The sequence below is a fragment of the Schistocerca cancellata genome, chromosome 6 (assembly GCF_023864275.1).
Source record: "Schistocerca cancellata isolate TAMUIC-IGC-003103 chromosome 6, iqSchCanc2.1, whole genome shotgun sequence".
NCBI lineage: Eukaryota > Metazoa > Arthropoda > Insecta > Orthoptera > Acrididae > Schistocerca > Schistocerca cancellata.
Window position 1 is genome coordinate 112572194 of NC_064631.1, and position 22779 is coordinate 112594972.

The 22779-nt window shown below is 46.3% G+C and overlaps 1 protein-coding gene across 1 annotated transcript in view; it reads left to right on the forward strand.

Annotated features, from left to right (window-relative positions):
• The window catches only part of LOC126191246 (venom dipeptidyl peptidase 4-like), a 475023-nt gene that overhangs the window by 311672 nt on the left and 140572 nt on the right, over positions 1-22779 (forward strand). Inside the window, exon 7 of the mRNA XM_049932056.1 lies at positions 11633-11817. Coding sequence (XP_049788013.1) covers positions 11633-11817 — 185 coding nt within the window. The remainder of the gene's footprint in view (positions 1-11632; positions 11818-22779) is intronic.

Here is a 22779-nt window from a genome sequence, read left to right on the forward strand (position 1 = left end):
CACATAGATGTTGTGGAGGTCATACTGAGACTATAGTGGCCATCACGAAATTAGACTCGCAGTGCTAGTAGATGGCGGTTTCTGGCATACTGAAGCGTAACTGACCTGTGGCCACATAGATGTTGTGGAGGTCATACTGAGACTATAGTGGCCATCACGAAATTAGACTCGCAGGGCTAGTAGATGGCTGTTTCTGGCATACTGGCCTGTGGCCAAGTAGATGTTGTGGAGCTCATACTGAGACTATAGTGGCCATCACGAAATTAGACTCGCAGTGCTAGTAGATGGCGGTTTCTGGCATACTGAAGCGTAACTGGCCTGTGGCCACATAGATGTTGTGGAGGTCATACTGAGACTATAGTGGCCATCACGAAATTAGACTCGCAGTGCTAGTAGATGGCGGTTTCTGGCATACTGAAGCGTAACTTGCCTGTGGCCACATAGATGTTGTGGAGGTCATACTGAGACTATAGTGGCCATCACGAAATTAGACTCGCAGGGCTAGTAGATGGCGGTTTCTGGCATACTGAAGCGTAACTGGCCTGTGGCCACATAGATGTTGTGGAGGTCATACTGAGACTATAGTGGCCATCACGAAATTAGACTCGCAGGGCTAGTAGATGGCTGTTTCTGGCATACTGGCCTGTGGCCAAGTAGATGTTGTGGAGCTCATACTGAGACTATAGTGGCCATCACGAAATTAGACTCGCAGTGCTAGTAGATGGCGGTTTCTGGCATACTGAAGCGTAACTGGCCTGTGGCCACATAGATGTTGTGGAGCTCATACTGAGACTATAGCGGCTGTCACGAAATTGGACTCGCAGGGCTAGTAGATGGCGGTTTCTGGCATACTCAAGCGTAACTGGCCTGTGGCCACGTAGATGTTGTAGAGCTCATACTGAGACTAGAGTGGCCGTCACGAAATTAGACTCGCAGGCCTAGTAGATGGCGGTTTCTGGCATACTGAAGCGTAACTGGCCTGTGGCCACGTAGATGTTGTGGCGCTCATACTGAGACTATAGTGGTCATCACAAAATTAGAATCACAGGGCTAGTAGATGGCGGTTACGCATACTGAAGCGTAACTGGCCTGTGGCCACGTAGATGTTGTGGAGGTCATACTGAGACTATAGTGGCCATCACGAAATTAGACTTGCAGGGCTAGTAGATGGCGGTTTCTGGCATGCTGAGGCGTAATTGGCCTGTGGCCACGTAGATGTTGTGGAGCTACATCTACATCTACATCTACATTTATACTCCGAAAACCACCCAACGGTGTGTGGCGGAGGGCACTTTACGTGCCACTGTCATTATCTCCCTTTCCTGTTCCAGTCGCGTATGGTTCGCGGGAAGAACGACTGTCTGAAAGCCTCTGTGCGCGCTCTAATCTCTCTAATTTTACATTCGTGATCTCCTCGGGAGGTATAAGTAGGGGGAAGCAATATATTCGATACGTCATCCAGAAACGCACCCTCTCGAAACCTGGCGAGCAAGCTACACCGCGATGCAGAGCGCCTCTCTTGCAGAGTCTGCCACTTGAGTTTGTTAAACATCTCCGTAACGCTATCACGGTTACCAAATAACCCTGTGACGAAACGCGCCGCTCTTCTTTGGATCTTCTCTATCTCCTCCGTCAACCCGATCTGGTACGGATCCCACACTGATGAGCAATACTCAAGTATAGGTCGAACGAGTGTTTTGTAAGCCACCTCCTTTGTTGATGGACTACATTTTCTAAGGACTCTCCCAATGAATCTCAACCTGGTACCCGCCTTACCAACAATTAATTTTATATGATCATTCCACTTCAAATCGTTCCGCACGCATACTCCCAGATATTTTACAGAAGTAACTGCTACCAGTGTTTGTTCCGCTATCATATAATCATACAATAAAGGATCCTTCTTTCTATGTATTCGCAATACATTACATTTGTCTATGTTAAGGGTCAGTTGCCACTCCCTGCACCAAGTGCCTATCCGCTGCAGATCTTCCTGCATTTCGCTACAATTTTCTAATGCTGCAACTTCTCTGTATACTACAGCATCATCCGCGAAAAGCGGCATGGAACTTCCGACACTATCTACTAGGTCATTTATATATATTGTGAAAAGCAATGGTCCCATAACACTCCCCTGTGGCACGCCAGAAGTTACTTTAACGTCTGTAGATGTCTCTCCATTGAGAACAACATGCTGTGTTCTGTTTGCTAAAAACTCTTCAATCCAGCCACACAGCCACACAGCCACACATACTGAGACTATAGTGGCCATCACGAAATTAGACTCGCAGGGCTAGTAGATGGCGGTTTCTGGCATACTGAAGTGTAACTGGCCTGTGGCCAAGTAGATGTTGTGGAGCTGATACTGAGACTATAGTGGCCATCACGAAATTAGACTCGCAGGGCTAGTAGATGGCGGTTTCTGGCATACTGAAGCGTAACTGGCCTGTGGCCACATAGATGTTGTGGAGCTCATACTGAGACTATAGTGGCTGTCACGAAATTAGACCCCTGAAGATCACATACGCCGCCTGCAGGCGACAGGCGCTAAGCTCTGTGATTCGCCTGCCTCATGACTCTGTTGTCACATGTGCACTGATATAAGTGCAGTAGAACGGCGCTGGGTGGGTGTTCATTGTTTCTGTGGGATATCGTGTGTTCACTTGTGGTTTCTGTCTTTCGTGGAACGGTGCAGTGACGTGTATTTGGTAGTGATCGTAGTGCAGGAGCTAGTGCCCAAGTGTCGTACTACCCCTGTTGGTGCGTGCAAAGGAAAAAAAAAGACATTCGAAAACAATCTCAAACTGTCATACAGAATGTACTGAATTCTTTTACTGATCTGACCAACAGTGAAGAGACCAGCAATAATGGACATTTCGTGCAAGTTCAGAAACTGACAACAAAATCTTGTGGTTCTTTGGAATCGACCATATTCCATATTAACAGTGCAGTAAGATTGGCAGGATCTCTAATTGTGATCATGTGTTTTCATTCTCCATAAAAGGGATAAAAATGAATACGGAAATCTACGGAATTTGACGCTATTGACAAAAAATTAATGAGTAGAGATATCCTTAAATAGTATGACAAAGGAAAATATCCGATGGCTAGAAAAAGAGACAATGATCTCAGTGAAAAAATTAATTCCTCTGGCTCAGACATCTCCTTTCTTTGTATCCTCTGACCATTAGGTTTTTAATTTGGAAAGTGTAATGAGGGACGAAAATTTTTAATGGAGTCCAACCACATTGCTGCAGCAAGAGCAAAATTTTGTGTACAATGTACTTATTGCGCGCTAAGGACAATAATCTTGTAGTATACTTCGATAAAACTTGGATCTATCAAAACCATACCCACAAATATACGAGGGTCGTTCAATATGTAATGCCGACATTTTTTTTTCTCAGAACATATTTATTGTTAAGAGTCAGAATTTGGTGACAATATACATCAACATGTCTTATCCATGCCCTATTTTTCTGCATAATTTCCATCACGTTCTATGGCCGTACGTCAACGTAGAAGAGTATGTATTCCCTGCTGGTAAAAGCTCTTGTCTTGTAGGTGTAGTCATGTTTTCACTGCGTGAGTGACAGTCATCTTCAAAGTGTGTTCCCCGTAGAGAATCTTGAAGCGGCTCAAAGAGATGGAAGTCCGAGGATGAGACAATGATGTCCAACCCAATTTGGCGATGTGTCCCCGGGTTCTCAGACCTGTGTGAGGTTGTGCATTATCGTGTTGGAACAAGATTTCATCTGTATTCTTGTCCGATCGAACACATCGGGAACGGTTCTTGAGTTTATTCAGAATCTTCACGTATGCCTCTGAATTGATGGTGGACCCTCTTGACATCACATCCTCGAGAGTGACCCATCACAATTCGAGAAGACTGTCACTATGACTTTTCTGCCAGAGGGGATTTCTTCTTTTGTGGTGAATGAGGATGATGCCACTCCATGGGCTGCTACACTACTGGCCATTAAAATTGCTACACCGTGAATATGACGTGCTACAGACGCGAATATTAACCGACAGGAAGAAGATGCTGTGATATGCAAATGATTGGCTTTTCAGAGCATTCACACAAGATTGGCGCCGGTGGCGACACCTACAACGTGATGACATGAGGAAAGTTTCGAACCGATTTCTCATACACAAACAGCAGTGGACCGGCATTGCCTGGTGAAACGTTGTTATGATACCTCGTGTAAGGAGGAGAAATGCGTACCATCACGTTTCCGACTTTGCTAAAGGTCGGATTGTAGCCTATCGCGACTGCGGTTTATCGTATCGCGACATTGCTGCTCGCGTTGGTCGAGATCCAATGACTGTTAGCAGAATATGGAAACGGTGGGTTCAGGAGGGTAATACGGAACGCCGTGCTGGATCCCAACGGCCTCGTATCACTAGCAGTCGAGATGACAGGCATCTTATCCGCAGGGCTGTAACGGATCGTGCAGTCACGTCTCGATACCTGAGTCAACAGATGGGGACGTTTGCAAGACAATAACCATCTGCACGAACAGATCGACGACGTTGCAGCAGCATGGACTATCAGCTCGGAGACCATGGCTGCGGTTACCCTTGACGCTGCATCACAGACAGGAGCGCTTGCGATGGTGTACTCAACGACGAACCTGGGTGCACGAATGGCAAAACGTCATTTTTTTCGGATGAATACAGGTTATGTTTACATTATAATGATGGTCGCATCCGTGTTTGGCGACATCGCGGTGTACACACGTTCGAAACGTGTATTCGTCATCGCCAAACTGGCGTGATGGTATGGGGTGCCGTTGGTTACACGTCTCGGTCACCTCTTGTTCGCAATGGTGGCACTTTGAACAGTAGACGTTACATTTCAGATGTGTTACGATCCGTGGCTCTCTCCTTCATTCGATCCCTGCGAAACCCTACATTTCAGCAGGATAATGCACGACCGCATGTTGCAGGTCCTGTACGGGCCTTTTTGGATACAGAAAATGTTCGAATGCTGTCCTGGCCAGCACATTTTCCAGATCTCTCACCAATTGAAAACGTCTGGTCAATGGTGGCCGAGCAACTGGCTCGTCACAATACACCAGTCACTACTGTTGATGAACTGTCGTATCGTGTTGAAGCTGCATGGGCATCTGTACCTGTACACACCATCCAAGCTCTGTTTGACTCAATGCCCAGGCGTATCAAGGCCGTTATTACGGCCAGAGGTGGTTGTTCTGGGTACTGATTTCTCAGGATGTATGCACCCAAATTGCGTGAAAATGTAACCACATGTCAGTTCTAGTATAATATATTTGTCCAATGAATACCCGTTTATCATCTGAATTTCTTCTTAATGTAGCAATTTCAATGGCCAGTAGTGTATTTTGTTTCTGGCGCAAAGTGGTGCACCCAGGTTTAGTTCACCGTAACGAACCGTGTCAGAAAGGCCTCTCGGTTAGTCTCAAAACGCTGCAACAATTCAGATGAAATGGCCTTTCTTTGAATCTTGTGGTCGACTGTGAATATTCGTGGAATCCATCGTGAGCACCTCTTCGAATATCCGAGAGTCTCGATCATTGCAGACGCACTTCCGATGCTGACCGACAACTGTAGAGCCAATTGTCGAGTTGTGATGCGCCGGTCGGCACGAATAATGGCATCCGCACGGTTCAGCATGTCTGGAGCAGTGGCTGTGACAGCACGTCCCGAGCGTGGCTTATCATGGAGCTCTGTTTCTGCATTTCCTGAGGCTGTAGCTTTCTTTACCCATCGCCCAACTGTACTCCTATCAACTGCAGCATCGCCATACACTGCACACAAACCTTTACGGATGTTCACCGCGGTCTCTTTTTCTGCACACAGTAATTCAATAACAGCACGCTGCTTTTGACGTACGTAGACGCCATTCTGACGCTGTGCTACGGCTCTGCCATCTGCCAGAACGGTTCGAAACTTCGCCGGTGCACACTAGAACAAATATCACATGTGAAGTTCGCCGGTGCACAGAACAAATATCAGATGTGAAGCACCAACAAGGACGTTTGTCCTCGTATATTAATGGCTTTTTTTAAAAAAATGTAGGGCATTACTTATTAAACGACCCTCGTATTTTCCCCGACTTCAGCGGAAGTGTTGGCCTGAAAGTAGCGACAGTTACTTCTGTACAGCGCGATTTGGGTGATGGGTGCAGTGACGAAGGGTCAGTAGGAGCTGTAAACAAAAACTTTCCAAGAGTTAGGAAGTACTTTCGGCCGTATTAAATCGAGTCGTCGGAACTAAAATGTGGCGGCGGCATGCAGGTACTCGTGCGCAGTCGCCGACGGAGTCTCTCGTAAGTACAACGTGTTCATACGTGACACGAGACACTATGATATCTCAGATCTTACCAAAATTAATTTCATTCTTTTCTTAACAACTTTCTTGCTGAAAGTTTCTACGAGGTCCAACAGCACGCCATTTCAGCGACGACATTTTTCGTTACGTATGCGGTATGGTACACACCGCTTACGGTATTTCTTTATGTCAGAACACTTTAATGTTTTCACGATAAAACATGTATCATATGCATCTAGAGGATGGTCATAAAATGTCTGAAACGCTTGTAGGGATGTTGCAGGGCGGATTGTACCGAGACATAAATGTTAACACTTTGCCGTCCGCACGTCTCGCACAAATTTATTCGCTTGGCGCCGGCAGCGCTAATTCGGATTACTTGGCTTGTCGCTGGCCGTTTTGACATTATCGGGAGATTATAAATTGATATGTTTTACTAATGTCATGGTTAGTTCTCATAAGTTCTCAACCCTGTACCCCTACTTTCATGAAATTTCGAAGATATACGTACGTAAATAAATACAAAACTTGTTTGTTTCACATGTTTGTTTATTTGCATTGTCTTTGGTACTTAGTATTTCTCTTTCATATGATATGCAGCAACACAGTCTCCAAGACGTAACGCAACTCCACAAGACTCGCACAGTAAGTTTGTTGTTCTTTTTTTTAATTTTTGGAACATACATGGCAGTTTCTTCATTTTCGCTTATTCCTTTCGGAAATACGTAGGCCTATTAGTTGGTGTTGCTTTATGTGACCTGAAAGTCTGTCAACCGGATCATGATAAAACATACCCAATGTAGTGGCAACCTCCAAGTTAAGCTCCACACAGCCATGGTAAATAATCGTATCTTCTCTTTCATCTGCTATGACGAACAAGAACTTATAAAAAACAAAGAGTTGTTGACTTGTGTTTAACTTATTGTCACCTAAACAAAACACCAGCAGAATACAAAAGACACTAAAGTGCTGTCGCTAGTCACTGCGCGATACTATGCACACGACACCACTGTGGTGTTTGTTGCCAGACGGCAGAGTGTTAAGAAAAAAATTCGATACTTTGCGCCGTTTCCTGAGCTATTTACCATTGAAATTAGCCGATCGGGGCGTCGCGCGCTCACATTCAAACGGCCTGCTACGTGCGGTGTTACCCAACTAGTGCTTTGGTTGGGTGGCTGAAACCTGAATTTGCGCGCGCCGCGACTTGATTGGCTAACTTCAGTGTTAAATAACTCGGAAACGGCGCAACGTACAGAATTTTTTTCTTAACATTTAAGTCTCAGTATTACCTACCATTCCTACAAGCGTTTCAGACATTTTCTTACCACTCTCTTTCTTTTGCTTGTGCCGTCTTTCCCGCGGATACGCAGGGTCGGCATGGGTAATCGGATGTGGCAATGTTTGTTGAAGAGGTGGCCGGTTGCCCTTCCTCTCGCCACCCCGTACCCCCCGAGAAGGAATTTGTGCACCCCAACTGTGTGCGACTAGTGGAATCCATGGAGTAGTGCGAAAGTGTTCAGATGTCTGCGAGCCGTGTAACTGAGGCGGGACGTGGGAACCAGCCCAGTATTCACCTAGGTGGACGTGGAAAACCGCCTAAAAACCACATCCAGGCTGGCCGGCACACCGGCACTTGTCCTTAATCCGCTGGGCGGATTCGATCCAGGGCCTACCCGAGCCCAGGAAGCAGCGCGTTAGCACTCTCAGCTAACCTGGCCTGTTTTCTGACCACTCTCTATTGTTGTTGTTGTTGTTGTTGCGGTCTTCAGTCCTGAGACTGGTTTGATGCAGCTCTCCATGCTACTCTAACCTGTGCAAGCTTCTCATCTCCCGATTACAGCCTACATCCTTCTGAATCTGCTTAGTGTATTCATCTCTTGGTCTCCCTCTACGATTTTTTCCCTCCACTCTGTCCTCCAATACTAAATTGGTGATCCCTTGATGCCTCAGAACATGTCCTACCAACCGATTCCTTCTTCTAGTCAAGGTGTGCCACAAACTCCTCCCCAATTCTATTCAATACCTCCTCATTAGTTATGTGGTCTACCCATCTAATCTTCAGTATTCTTCTGTTGCACCACATTTCGAAAGCTTCTATTCTCTTCTTCTCCAAACTATTTATCGCCCATGTTTCACTTCCATACATGGCTACACTCTGTACAAATACTTTCAGAAACGACTTCCTCACACTTAAATCTGTACTCGATGTTAACAAATTTCTCTTCTTCAGAAACGCTTTTCTTGCCATTGCCAGTCTACATTTTATATCCTATCTACTTCGACCATCATCAGTTATTTTGCTCCCCAAATAGCAAAACTCCTTTACTACTTTAAGTGTCTTATTTCCTAATCTAATTCCCTCAGCATCACCAGACTTAATTCGACTACATTCCATTATCCTCGTTTTGCTTTTGTTGATGTTCATCTTGTATCCTCCTTTCAAGACACTGTCCATTCCATTCAACTGCTACTCCAAGTCCTTTGCTGTCTCTGACAGAATTACAATGTCATCGGCGAACCTCAAAGTTTTTATTTCTTCTCCATGGATTTTAATACCTACTCCGAATTTTTCTTTTGTTTCCTTTACTGCTTGCTCAATATACAGATTGAATAACATCGGGGAGAGGCTACAACCCTGTCTCACTCCCTTCCCAACCACTGCTTCCCTTTCATGTCCCTCGACTCTTATAACTGCCATCTGGTTTCTGTACAAATTGTAAATAGCCTTTCGCTCCGCCCGCATCTCGTGGTCGTGCGGTAGCGTTCTCGCTTCCCACGCCCGGGTTCCCGGGTTCGATTCCCGGCGGGGTCAGGGATTTTCTCTGCCTCGTGATGGCTGGGTGTTGTGTGCTGTCCTTAGGTTAGTTAGGTTAGTTAGGTTTAAGTAGTTCTAAGTTCTAGGGGACTGATGACCGTAGCAGTTAAGTCCCATAGTGCTCAGAGCCATTTGAACCAGCCTTTCGCTCCCTGTATCATATCAGTGCCACCTTCAGAATTTGAAAGAGAATGTTCCAGTCAACAGCTTTCTCTAAGTCTACAAATGCTAGAAACGTAGGTTTGTCTTTCCTTAATCTTTCTTCTAAGATACGTCGTAGGGTCAGTATTGCTTCACGTGTTCCAACATTTCTACGGAATCCAAACTGATCTTCCCCGAGGTCGGCTTCTACCAGTTTTTATATCTACATCTACATTTATACTCCGCAAGCCATCCAACGGTGTGTGGCGGAGGGCACTTTACGTACCTCTGTCATTACCTCCCTTTCCTGTTCCAGTCGCGTATGTTTCGCGGGAAGAACGACTGTCTGAAAGCCTCCGTGCGCGCTCTAATCTCTCTAATTTTACATTCGTGATCTCCTCGGGAGGTATAAGTAGGGGGATGCAATATATTCGATATCTTATCCAGAAACGCACCCTCTCGAAACCTGGCGAGCAGGCTACACCGCGATGCAGAGCGCCTCTCTTGCAGAGTCTGTCCCTTGAGTTTGTTAAACATCTCCGTAACGCTATCACGGTTACCAAATAACCCTGTGACGAAACGCGCCGCTCTTCTTTGGATCTTCTCTATCTCCTCCGTCAACCCGATCTGGTACGGATCCCACACTGATGCCCAATACTCAAGTATAGGTCGAACGAGTGTTTTGTAAGCCACCTCCTTTGTTGATGGACTACATCTTCTAAGGACTCTCCCAATGAATCTCAACCTGGTACCCGCCTTACCAACAATTAACTTTATATGATCATTCCACTTCAAATCGTTCCGCACGCATACTCCCAGATATTTTACAGAAGTAACTGCTACCAGTGTTTGTTCTGCTATCATATAATCATACAATAAAGGATCCTTCTTTCTATGTATTCGCAATACATTACATTTGTCTATGTTAAGGGTCAGTTGCCACTCCCTGCACCAAGTGCCTAGCCGCTGCAGATCTTCCTGCATTTCGCTACAATTTTCTAATGCTGCAACTTCTCTGTATATTACAGCATTATCCGCGAAAAGCCGCATGGAACTTCCGACACTATCTACTGGGTCATTTATATATATTGTGAAAAGCAATGGTCCCATAACACTCCCCTGTGGCACGCCAGAGGTTACTTTAACATCTGTAGACGTCTCTCCATTGATAACAACATGCTGTGTTCTGTTTGCTAAAAACTCTTCAATCCAGCCACACAGCTGGTCTGATATTCTGTAGGCTCTTACTTTGTTTATCAGGCGACATTGCGGAACTGTATCGAACGCCTTCCGGAAAAGGAAAATAGCATCTACTTGGGAGCATGTATCTAATATTTTCTGGGTCTCATGAACAAATAAAGCGAGTTGGGTCTCACACGATCGCTGTTTCCGGAATCCATGTTGATTCCTACAGAGTAGATTCTGGGTTTCCAAAAACGACATGATACTCGAGCAAAAAACATGTTCTAAAATTCTACAACAGATCGATGTCAGAGATGTTTCCATTCGTCTGTAAAGAATTCACGTTAGTATTTTGCTGCTGTGACTTATTAAACTGATAGTTCGGTAATTTTCACATCTGTCAATACCTGCTTTCTTTGGGATTGGAATTATTATATTCTTCTTGAAGTCTGAGGGAATTTCACCTGTTTCATACATCTTGCTCACCAGATGGTAGAGGTTCGTCAGGACTTGCTCTCCCAAGGCTGTCAGTAGTTCTAATGGAATGTTGTCTACTCCCAAGGCCTTGTTACGACTTAGGTCTTTCAGTGCTCTGTCAAAGTCTTCACGCAGTATTATATCTCCCATTTCATCTTCATCTACATTCTCTTCCATTTCCATAATATTGTCCTCAAGTACATCCCCCCCCCCCCCCCCCCCCCTGTATAGACCCTCTATATACTCCTTACACCTTTCTGCTTTCCCTTCTTTGCTTAGAACTGGGTTTCCATCTGAGATCTTGATATTCATGCAAGTGTTTCTCTTTTCTCCAAAGGTAAACGTTGAAAATGTTCATATATTATTTTCAGTGCAAATATGTCAGTGGTTCTGTTTTTTCGACGGATTGAGGTAAAAAAATATTTTTCTTCAAAATTTATTGCAACGTGAGTTTATATTTTTTTCGTGTCAGCTAGCAAGAATTTTCTTTTAGAAATTACTCCGTCATATCCTATACTGAAAGTAGAGATGTCTAATATGTTTTCCGGAATATTTACTAATATTTGAAATCATCACTAACTTGCGAAGCTGTAAGAGTGGGATGACCTTGAAGTGGCTATTTTCACGATGCCCGCGGTAGTAAGCTGTTTGTTGAGGAAGCCGTCGTCGAGTGGCGGCAGTGCAGCGGCGCCGGTGTTGCAGAGTCGCTGAGCGCCGAGCAGTCGCTGAACAAGGAGGGCGCCGTCTGGTGGTCCCCCAGCGGGTCTCGGCTGGTGCTGGCGCGCTACGACGACTCGGCCGTGCAGAGCAGCAGCCTGCTGCGCTACGGGCAGCCCGGCCTCCTGCAGGGCCAGTACGCCACCGTCGTCTCCTTCCGCTACTCCAAGGTACCGTCTGGCCGCGGTAACTTGACGGTTTCGCTAGTGCTGCCGTAAACGGATAGAATCGGCATTGACAAACTACCTCGGGTTCTTCGGCCGACGTCGATCTGATGATTTTACTGACGTTTCGCCAGCACGAGTGGCTGGCATTGTCAAAGCTTCACCCTCCATTGCCGGTGGAGCACTGGAGCAGAGCTCGCGGGCGCAGACTATATGTACCTGGCGCGCCAACGTCAGAGGGCTTCTCCGCGGTCATTTCCGGTGCGGTTCTCCTCTTGCTACCTGCGACGGTCGTTCGCTGCAGTACGGGAAGCCAGGATCCGTTTACCTTAAAGCTTTCCTCTTTCTTGTTGAAGCTGTTCACGTGTTTTTGTATTACTATAGCTTCTGTGAACAAGCGCGTGTGACAGTTCTTCTCTACAGCCAGAACTTCCGTGTCGGTGAATTTTATTACGTGGTCGGTCTCAGTCAGTGCGTGCTCTGCCACGGCCGATTTCTGCACCTGCCCCAACTTGCAATGTCGCTTGTGTTCTTTGATCCTGGTGTTGATTGATCGTCCAGTCATTCCGACATAAACTTTTCCGCATGTGCATGGTATACGGTATTTTCCCGACATTGCAAGTGGGTCCCTTTTGTCCTTTGCCGAATCAGGACACTCTTTGATCTTCCTTGTCAGTTTGAAAATCGTCTTTACGCCTTGTTTGCGCAATATACGGCCAATTCTGTCCGTCTCTCTGGGAATGTGTAGCAGAAAGGCCGTACTCGACATTTCTTTTTCTGATTCCTTTCTTCGCCGAATGTTTGGCTCTGTTACACTTCTAATATAATTTGTGGAGTACCCATTGCTCCTCAGAACACTTTCCAGGTGTTGCATTTCGCGTCTGAGGTGCTGCGGCTCACATATTCGTCCTGCTCGCGTTACGAGCGTATTAATCATGCCTCTCTTCTGGTTCGGATGGTGGTTTGATAATTTGTGCAGGTACTGGTCCGTGTGTGTCGGTTTTCGATACACGCTGTGTCCCACTTTTCGCCGTCCCTTGTGACCTGTACATCTATAAATGGCAGTTTTTTGTGAGTCGCAGTACCTCAGACGCGAAATGCAACTCCTGGAAAGTGTTCTGAGGAGCAATGTGTACTCCACAGATTATAATAGAAGTGAAACAGTGTCAAACACTCGGCGAAGGAAGGAATCAGAAAAAGAAATGTCAGGTACGGACTTTCTACCATACATTCCCAGACCGACGGACAGAATCGGCCGTATATTGCACAAACACGGCAGGAAACGATTTTCAAACCGACAAGGAAGACCAAAGAGTGTTTTAGATCGGCAAAGGAGAAAAGGGACCCATTTGTAATGTCAGTAATATACCGTATACCATGCGAAAAAAATTATGTCGGAATGACTGGACGATCGATCAACACCAGGATCAAAGAACATAAGCGACATTGCAAGTTGGGGCAGGTGGAGAAATCGGCCTTCGCTGAGTACGCACTGAGTGAGATCGACCACGTAAGAAAATTCGCCGATACAGAAGTTCCTGCTGTGGAGAAGCACTATCACACCCGCTTGTTCAGACAAGCTGTAGTAATACAAAAACACGCGAACAGCTTCAACAATAAGGAGGAAAGCCTTAAGGTATACGGATCCTGGCTTCCCGTACTGCAGCGAACGACCGTCGCAGGTAGCAAGAGGAGAACCGCACCGGAAATGACCGCGGAGAAGCCCTCGGACGTTGGCGCGCCAGGTACATGTAGTCTGCGGCGGCGAGCTCTACTCCAGCTCACCAGCGGCAATGGAGGGTGAAGCTTTGACAATGCCAGCCACACGTGCTGGCGAAACGCCTGTAAAATCATCAGATGAACGTCGGCCGAAGAACCCGAGACAGAAGCCAAATAGGCAGTTTGTCAACAATTTTATAGAATCGGCACTACATGAGAGATATCCAGTTGTCTCCGAGCTCTGCCAACGTCAAGCATCTCCTACACACGAAGTACACTTATGTTCAGAAAAAACGGAATACTATGAACAAATAGACATAGGACGTTCATATTCATCACACATGTACAACAATACACTGCTGCCCATTAAAATTGCTACAACACGAAGATGACATGCTACAGACGCGAAATTTACCCGACAGGAAGAAGATGCTGTGATACGTAAATGATTAGCTTTTCAGAGCATTCCCACAAGGTTGGCGCCGGTGGCGACACCTACAACGTGCTGACATGGGGAAAGTTTCCTACCGATTTCTCATACACAAACAGCGGATGACCGGCGTTGCCTGGTGAAACGTTATTGTGATGCCTCGTGTAAGGAGGAGAAATGCGTACCATCACGTTTCCGACTTTCATAAAGGTCGGAATGTAGCCTATTGCGCTTGCGGTTTATCGTATCGTGACATTGCTGCTCGCGTTGGTCGAGATCCAATGACTGTTAGCAGAATATGAAATCGGTGGGTTCAGGAGGGTAATACAGAACGCCGTGCTGGATCCCAACGGCCTCGTATCATTAGCAGTCGAGTTCAAATGTGTGTGAAATCTTATGGGACTTAAATGTTAACGTCATCAGTCTGTAAGCTTACACACTACTTAACCTAAATTATTCTAAGGACAAACACACACACCCATGCCCGAGGGAGGGTTCGAACCTCCGCCGGGACCAGCCGCACAGTCAATGACTGCAGCGCCCGAGACCGCTCGGCTAATCCCGCGGGGCACTAGCAGTCGAGATGACTGGCATCTTATCCGCATGACTGTAACGGATCGTGCAGCCACGTCTCGATCCCTGAGTCAACAGCTTGGGATGTTTGCAAGACAACAACCATCTGCACGAAAGTTCGACAACGTTTGCAGCAGCATGGACTATCAGCTCGGAGACCATGGCTGTGGTCATGCTTGACGCTGCATCACAGGAGCGCCTGCGATGGTGTACTTAACGACGAATCTGGGTGCACGAATGGAAAATCGTCATTTTTTCGGATGAATCCAGGTTCTGTTTACAGCATCATGATTGTCGCATCCGTGTATGGTGACATCGCGTTGAACGCACATTGGAAGCGTGTGTTTGTCATTGCTGTACTAACGTATCACCTGGCGTGATGGTATGGGGTGCCATTGGTTACACGTCTCGGTCACCTCTTGTTCGCATTGACGGCAGCTTGAAGAGTGGACGGTACATTTTAGATGTGTTACGACACGTGGCTCTACACTTCATTCGATCCCTGCGAAACCCTACATTTCAGCAGGATAATGCACGACCGCGTGTTGCAGGTCCTGTACGGGCCTCTCTTGATACAGAAAATGTTCGAATGTTGCCCTGGCCAGCACATTCTCCAGATCTCTCACCAATTGAAAACGTCTGGTCAATGGTGACCGAGCAACTGGCTCGTCACAATACGGCAGTCACTACCCTTGAACTGTGATATCGTGTTGAAGCTGCATGGTCACGTGTACCTGTACACGCCACCCAAGCTCCGTTTGACTCAATGCCCAGGCTTATCAAGGCCATTATTACGACCAGAGGTGGTTGTTCTGGATACTGATTTCTCAGGATCTATGTACCCAAATTGCGTGAAAATGTAGTCACATGTCAGTTATAGTATAATATATTTGTCCAATGAATACCCGTTAATCATCTGCATTTCTTCTTGGTGTAACAATTTTAATGGCCAGTAGTGTATGTTCTGGAGAAATGATTAACATTTCAGTTGTCTCGGTTCAGCATGTGTCCTGTTGCCTAGTAGGCACAGGGTCCGCCATGGACCCTGATAACTTGTTCCATGCGTGATGGCATAGACGCGTATAAGGCGCTAGTGGCGTCCTACGGTACAGCCGTCCATGTTGCATTCATGTGTTGTGGTTGGCACTGGGTCACAGCGCTGCACCCGTCGTTTTACCATATCCCACACACTTCCGACTGTCGACAAGTCTTGTGATCTGGCGGGCCAGGGAAAAACGGTGACACCTTGTGACACCAAGAAGGCACGTGTTCGTGCAGCAACGTGTGATCGGGCATTGTCCTGCTGAAAAATGGCGTCGGGGAGCTGTGCAGGAAGGGTATGGCTGCGGGTAGCGGGATGTCATTCACATAGGTCACACTGGTCACTGTGCCATGGACACGCACCACCTGTGATTTGTGGTTGTATCCCCGCGCTATATTGCCTTGAGTTGGCGCTGTATGTCTTGTGCAAATGCATACATTGTGATGTCGTTCCCCCTGTCTCTGGCGAAAAATGCAGCCATCACATTTCCAAACAAACAGAATCCGGATTCGTTTGGAAACACTGTCTGATACCATTCTTGTCCCCAGTGACGTCGTTCCATACACCATTGCCGTCTAACATGTTTCTGCGCATTCGTCGAAGGTAGGCGGAGGCGTGGACAACCCAACGGGGACAGTCTGTCATCCCTGGTAGTATACGATGTGTTACACGATTCCACTGTTTCACCAGAGCCGAGGAGGATGTACATCCGACCTGCTATGCCATTCGCATGAGTTGTCGATCTTCTCGAGAGGTGGCCTGGTAGGTGCGATCTGACCCTTCTCGTAGTGTTCTACGGCCTTCCGTAAACCATTCTGCACACACCCGTTGCACTGCCGAAACACTTCGTCCCACACGAGCAACAATTTTCCGGCTGCATGCCTCAGTTCCCTCAGGCCAGTAATTCATACTCTCTCAAACTCTCTGATTTGACGGTAGGGTTCGCACATGTATCTGCACGTCTCCTCGAGTCACACTGATCCATTACCTTCGGTTTATAGCGACAATCAGAGCCGCAGGCACATTTTACCGGTAGTCGGTGTTGCGCTGTGCTGTTGATGTTGATCTGGAACCGGCGGACGGACATGTTTCAAATGCTAATCATTTCTGCAGAACATACTAATGTACGCGTCCTGTGAATATGACCGTCCTATCTCTAGTCATTGAAAGTGTTCTGTTTTTCTCATCGAGAGCGTATTACGAAAGGCTTGTATTCACCAGCAAGTAACTTCTGTATGCACTTGCTGAGGTGTTTACATTACAACAAATTATTCAAGTTTACTTCTTCAATTTACTGGGGCAGTTTATTTTAGGAACTTGTCGCAAGTACTAGTTGAAGAAGTGCAGTTATTCTTAAAATCCGCTGCTGTTGCTTTATTATTAATGAATGAAAATCGTTATCAATCACAAAAATAAAAAATAGAAAAAATGTTAGAGAAGTACATATTAATGTTGCCAGGAAAAACTATTCAGTTAGCTAAAGGACTTCAATTAGATTAAAAACTTTGAGGATATCGTATTCAAATTTCGAACTTCTCTTGTGTATTTCACAAACAGGTAGTTCATAACTCCAAAGAAAAGTGCGGAGTGGCATCTCACCAAGAAACTGCGTTTTAATTACTCTTCGACTTTTGCAAGCAGTACTTACTACTTTTATCGCAAATGCAATGCATGTATGTTTAAGGCAACATTAAACAAATCAGCTAATTTTAATGACGTCTATACTGCCACTTTACTTTCTCTTCTGGTGAAACAAATTGACTGGTAAAAGCATTTTGCACTACCCTGAGTTGTGGTACCAATTATATGCCTTTACTTGTTGCAAAGGTTATTTTGTTCGGCCCATCTGTCTTTGTGCCAGTCTCCTTTGCGACAGTGATACTTTGGCACCGGTACTGCACACACAGAACTTCTGTTACGCTTGACAAAAATTTCCACGCAATGATAAATTCGACAAGTACTTGAAGCAAGATGCAAGAAACTAGAACGAATTTTCACGCTCCAGAGGAGTGTGCGTTGATTTGAAACTTCCTGACGACTTAAAACCGTCTGCCGCACCGGGACTCGATCCTGGGAACACGGTCTGACGCACAGTTTTAGTTCGACAGGAAATTTCATGCAAGAAACTGTTTCCACTAACTTGCAAACTTCTTGAAGTAGACGAAACTAGGGGACGTCGATGGGTGAGGTGGGGGGGGGGGGAGGGGGTTGCAGATATGGTGATTCCTAATATTCCAGCCAAGGCTGTGATTGTATGGATAATGCCCCGTACCGAAGCAGGAAGTTCGACAGGATGCTTAAAAATATAATTTCAGGGTTACGATGTTAGAGTGGTTCCGAGACAGGCAAATGTGCTAAGACTCAGTGAGGAAGGCTGAAATGCTATGTAAAATAAAGGAAAACAAATCAGCCGTGAAACTGTATGGCGTGGATGAAATTGCTCAGGGCAGTCCGTTTACCGCGCTACAAATGCGATATAAATCGGACAGAATTGACATGGGCGAAAATAAAATACAATTTCAGGGAGAACAATATCACTAATGACATGCCGAAGGAAGGAGTGCAGAAAATACCGCTTTCCTTTCAGTTTCTGCACAACACTGGCAAGGCTACTGCAGGAAACTGCGGCAGCTGGACCAAGAGTATTGGACACGAGATGAAATATCCACAGCTCGTGGTATCGCGGTCGCGTTCTCGCTTCCCGGGCACGGGGGTCCCGGGTTCGATTCCTGGCGGGGTCAGGGATTTTCACCTGCCTCGAGATGACTGGGTGTTTGTGTTGTCCGCATCATTTCATCATCATCCATGAAAGTGGCGAGTTTGAACTGAGCAAAGGTTGGAAATTTGTACGGGCGCTGATTGCCACACTGTTGAGCGTCCTACAAACCAAACATCATCACCATCATCATCAACGAAATTAAATAATGGATATGGCCATTGATGAAGTTACCATCAGCCGGCCGCGGTGGCCGTGCGGTTCTAGGCACTTCAGTCCGGAACCGCATGACTGCTACGGTCGCAGATTCGAATCCTGCCTCGGGCATGGATGTGTGTGATGTCCTTAGGTTAGTTAGGTTTAAGTAGTTCTAAGTTCTAGGGGACTGATGACCTCTGATGTTAAGTCCCATAGTGCTCAGAGCCATTTGAACCATTTTTGAAGTTACCATCGCTACCACGTCCTCAAACGATGATGACGATGATCTTGAATCAAACAAAAATGACAGTGGCCTTTAGTGAACATCTACATCTACATCTACATTTATACTCCGCAAGCCACCAAACGGTGTGTGGCGGAGGGCACTTTACGTGCCACTGTCATTACCTCCCTTTTCTGTTCCAGTCGCGTATGGTTCGCGGGAAGACCGACTGTCTGAAAGCCTCCATGCGCGCTCTAATCTCTCTAATTTTACATTCGTGATCTCCTCGGGAGGTATAAGTAGGAGGAAGCAATATATTCGATACCTCATCCAGAAACGCACCCTCTCGAAACCTGGCGAGCAAGCTACACCGCGATACAGAGCGCCTCTCTTGCAGAGTCTGCCACTTGAGTTTGTTAAACATCTCCGTAACGCTATCACTGTTACCAAATAAACCTGTGACGAAACGCGCCGCTCTTCTTTGGATCTTCTCTATCTCCTCCGTCAACCCGATCTGGTACGGATCCCACACTGATGAGCAATACTCAAGTATAGGTCGAACGAGTGTTTTGTAAGCCACCTCCTTTGTTGATGGACTGCATTTTCTAAGGACTCTCCCAATGAATCTCAACCTGGTACCCGCCTTACCAACAATTAATTTTATATGATCATTCCACTTCAAATCGTTCCGCACGCATACTCCCAGATATTTTACAGAAGTAACTGCTACCAGTGTTTGTTCCGCTATCATATAATCATACAATAAAGGATCCTTCTTTCTATGTATTCGCAATACATTACATTTGTCTATGCTAAGGGTCAGTTGCCACTCCCTGCACCAAGTGCCTATCCGCTGCAGATCTTCCTGCATTTCGCTACAATTTTCTAATGCTGCAACATCTCTGTATACTACAGCATCATACGCGAAAAGCCGCATGGAACTTCCGACACTATCTACTAGGTCATTTATATATATTGTGAAAAGCAATGGTCGCATAACACTCCCCTGTGGCACGCCAGAAGTTACTTTAACGTCTGTAGACGTCTCTCCATTGAGAACAACATGCTGCGTTCTTCTTCTTCTTCGGCGCTAATGACCATAGACGTTTTGCGCCCTAAAACCAAAACAAAAAAAAAATGCTGTGTTCTGTTTGCTAAAAACTCTTCAATCCAGCCACACAGCTGGTGTGATATTCCGTAGGCTCTTACTTTGTTTATCAGGCGACAGTGCGGAACTGTATCGAACGCCTTCCGGAAGTCAAGAAAAATAGCATCTACCTGGGAGCCTGTATCTAATATTTTCTGGGTCTCATGAACAAATAAAGCGAGTTGAGTCTCACACGATCGCTGTTTCCGGAATCCATGTTGATTCCTACAGAGTAGATTCTGGGTTTCCAAAAACGACATGATACTCGAGCAAAAAACATGTTCTAAAATTCTACAACAGATCGACGTCAGAGATATAGGTCTATAGTTTTGCGCATCTGCTCGACGACCCTTCTTGAAGACTGGGACTACCTGTGCTTTTTTCCAATCATTTGGAACCTTCCGTTCCTCTAGAGACTTGCGGTATACGGCTGTGAGAAGGGGGGCAAGTTCTTTCGCGTACTCTGTGTAGGATCGAATTGGTATCCCGTCAGGTCCAGTGGACTTTCCTCTGTTGAGTGATTCCAGTTGCTTTTCTATTCCTTGGAGACTTATTTCGATGTCAGCCATTTTTTCGTTTGTGCGAGGATTTAGAGAAGGAACTGCAGTGCGGTCTTCCTCTGTGAAACAGCTTTGGAAAAAGGTGTTTAGTATTTCAGCTTTACGTGTGTCATCCTCTGTTTCAATGCCATCAGGATCCCGGAGTGTCTGGATATGCTGTTTCGAGCCACTTACTGATTTAACGTAAGACCAGAACTTCCTAGATTTTCTGTCAAGTCGGTACATAGAATTTTACTTTCGAATTCACTGAACGCTTCACGCATAGCCCTCCTCCTAACATCCTTTTGAGAATTATTTCACGCACATTTAATCATACTTTGTAAACATAACTGCTGTGCTGTGTTTAATAAATGCAATGTGCAAACAGATTCAAAAATCTGGTTTTGTCTTTCGATTCATAGTATCAAGTTGTACATTCATCTACTTTCATTTTTCATTATTTTCGATAAATAAATAATACCTAAGCCGTAGGTAAAATTGTCGAGGATGAATATTTCAACAAATTAGGTGGATTCCGATCCGACGGAGGTGTCACTTAAACCGGCAATATTACCCCGAGTGTCGCCTCCGATTTCGCGTTTAGCACAAAATGCAGGAAGCAGCCGACGCTGCCTTCCCCTCTCCTCTCCTCTCCCCTCGGCAACCGAAACGCGTGGGCACGGCCGTTCCCGACAGCCACATGCATAAAGCAAGTTATAACCCTTCTAGTGTATTTTGGGATATGACCTGTACCTATATTAAATTCATAACTGATAATTATCCATCCAATGTATAATGCTTCTGATTTAGAAACTCGAAAACGGCCTACGGCCAAAGTTGTACGCTCGTACATCTACACTCATGCTCATAAATTAAGGATAATTGCAGAATTTGGTGCCACACAACGTGGCACTACACAAAACTGGGGCTAATAGCATAGGCACATAGGGAACACACACGACACAGATATGTAAGTCCACGGTATTGGTGGTAAGTTGAGAAAACTGTCCCGAAACACATGTGCTACGAAACGCCACTGTTTCTTGCGCGTGCACCCCGACATCAGTGTGGGATATTATCACCATGCACACGTACACAGGCCGCACAAGGGGTTGACATACTCTGGATCACGTGGTCGAGCAGCTGCTGGGATATAGCCTCCCATTCTTGCACCAGTGCCTGTCAGAGCTCCTGACTGTCCTTGGGATTTGAAGACGTGTAGCGATACGTCGACCGAGAGCATCCCAGATGTGCTCGATGGGGTTTAGGTCTGTAGAACAGGCAGGCCACTCCATTCGCCTGATATCTTCTGTTTCCAGGTACTCTTTCACGATGGCTGCTCGTTGGGGCCGTGCGTTATCATCCATAAGGAAGGAGATGGGACCCACTGCACCCCAGAAAAGGCGGACATACTGACATGACGTCTGCATACACCTGTTGTAGTTCCTCTGTCAAAGACATGCAGGGGTGTACGTGCACCAATCATAATCCCACGCCACACCATCAAACCACGACATCCATACAGGTCCCTTTCAAGGACATTAAGGGGTTAGTATATGGTTCCTGGTTCACGCCAGATAAAAACCCGGCGAGAATCGCTGTTCAGATTATACCTGGACTCGTCCGTGAACATAACCTGGGACCACTGTTCCAATGACCATGCACTGTGTTCTTAACACCAGGCCTTACGGGCTCTCCTGTGACCAGGGGTCAGTGGAATGGACCTTGTAGGTGTCCGGGCGAATAAACTATGTCTGTTCAGTCGTCTGTAGACTGTGTGTCTGGAGACAACCGTTCCAGTGGCTGCGGTAAGGTCCCGAGCAAGGCTACCTGCAGTACTCTGTGGCCGTCTGCTGGTGAGATATCGGTCTTCTTGCGATGTTGGACACTGTGGACATCCCGTACTGTAGCGCCTCGACACGTTTCTGTCTGCTGGAATAGTTGCCATAATCTTGAGATCACGCTTTGTGACATACGGAGGACCCGTGCTGCGACCTGCTGTGTTTGACCAGCCTCCAGTTGCCCTAGTATTCTACCCCTCATAACGTCATGTGTTCTTTGAGCCATTTTCAGCACACTGTCACCATTAGCACGTCTGCAAACTTACTCGCTGCACCGTACTCTGACATGCACCAACACACTTCTGCGTATGTGGACTGCTGCCAGCGCTACCGTGCGACGACCGCAGGTCAAATGCACCACATGGTCATACCTCGAGGTGATTTAAACCCGCAAACCGCCCACCAGAGCGTTGTTTCACTATGTATCAGAATTATCCTAAATTTATGAGCATGAGTGTAGTAGCCGGCCGGTGTGGCCGTGCGGTTCTAAGCGCTTCAGTTTGGAACCGCGTGTCCGCTACGGTCGCAGGTTCGAATCCT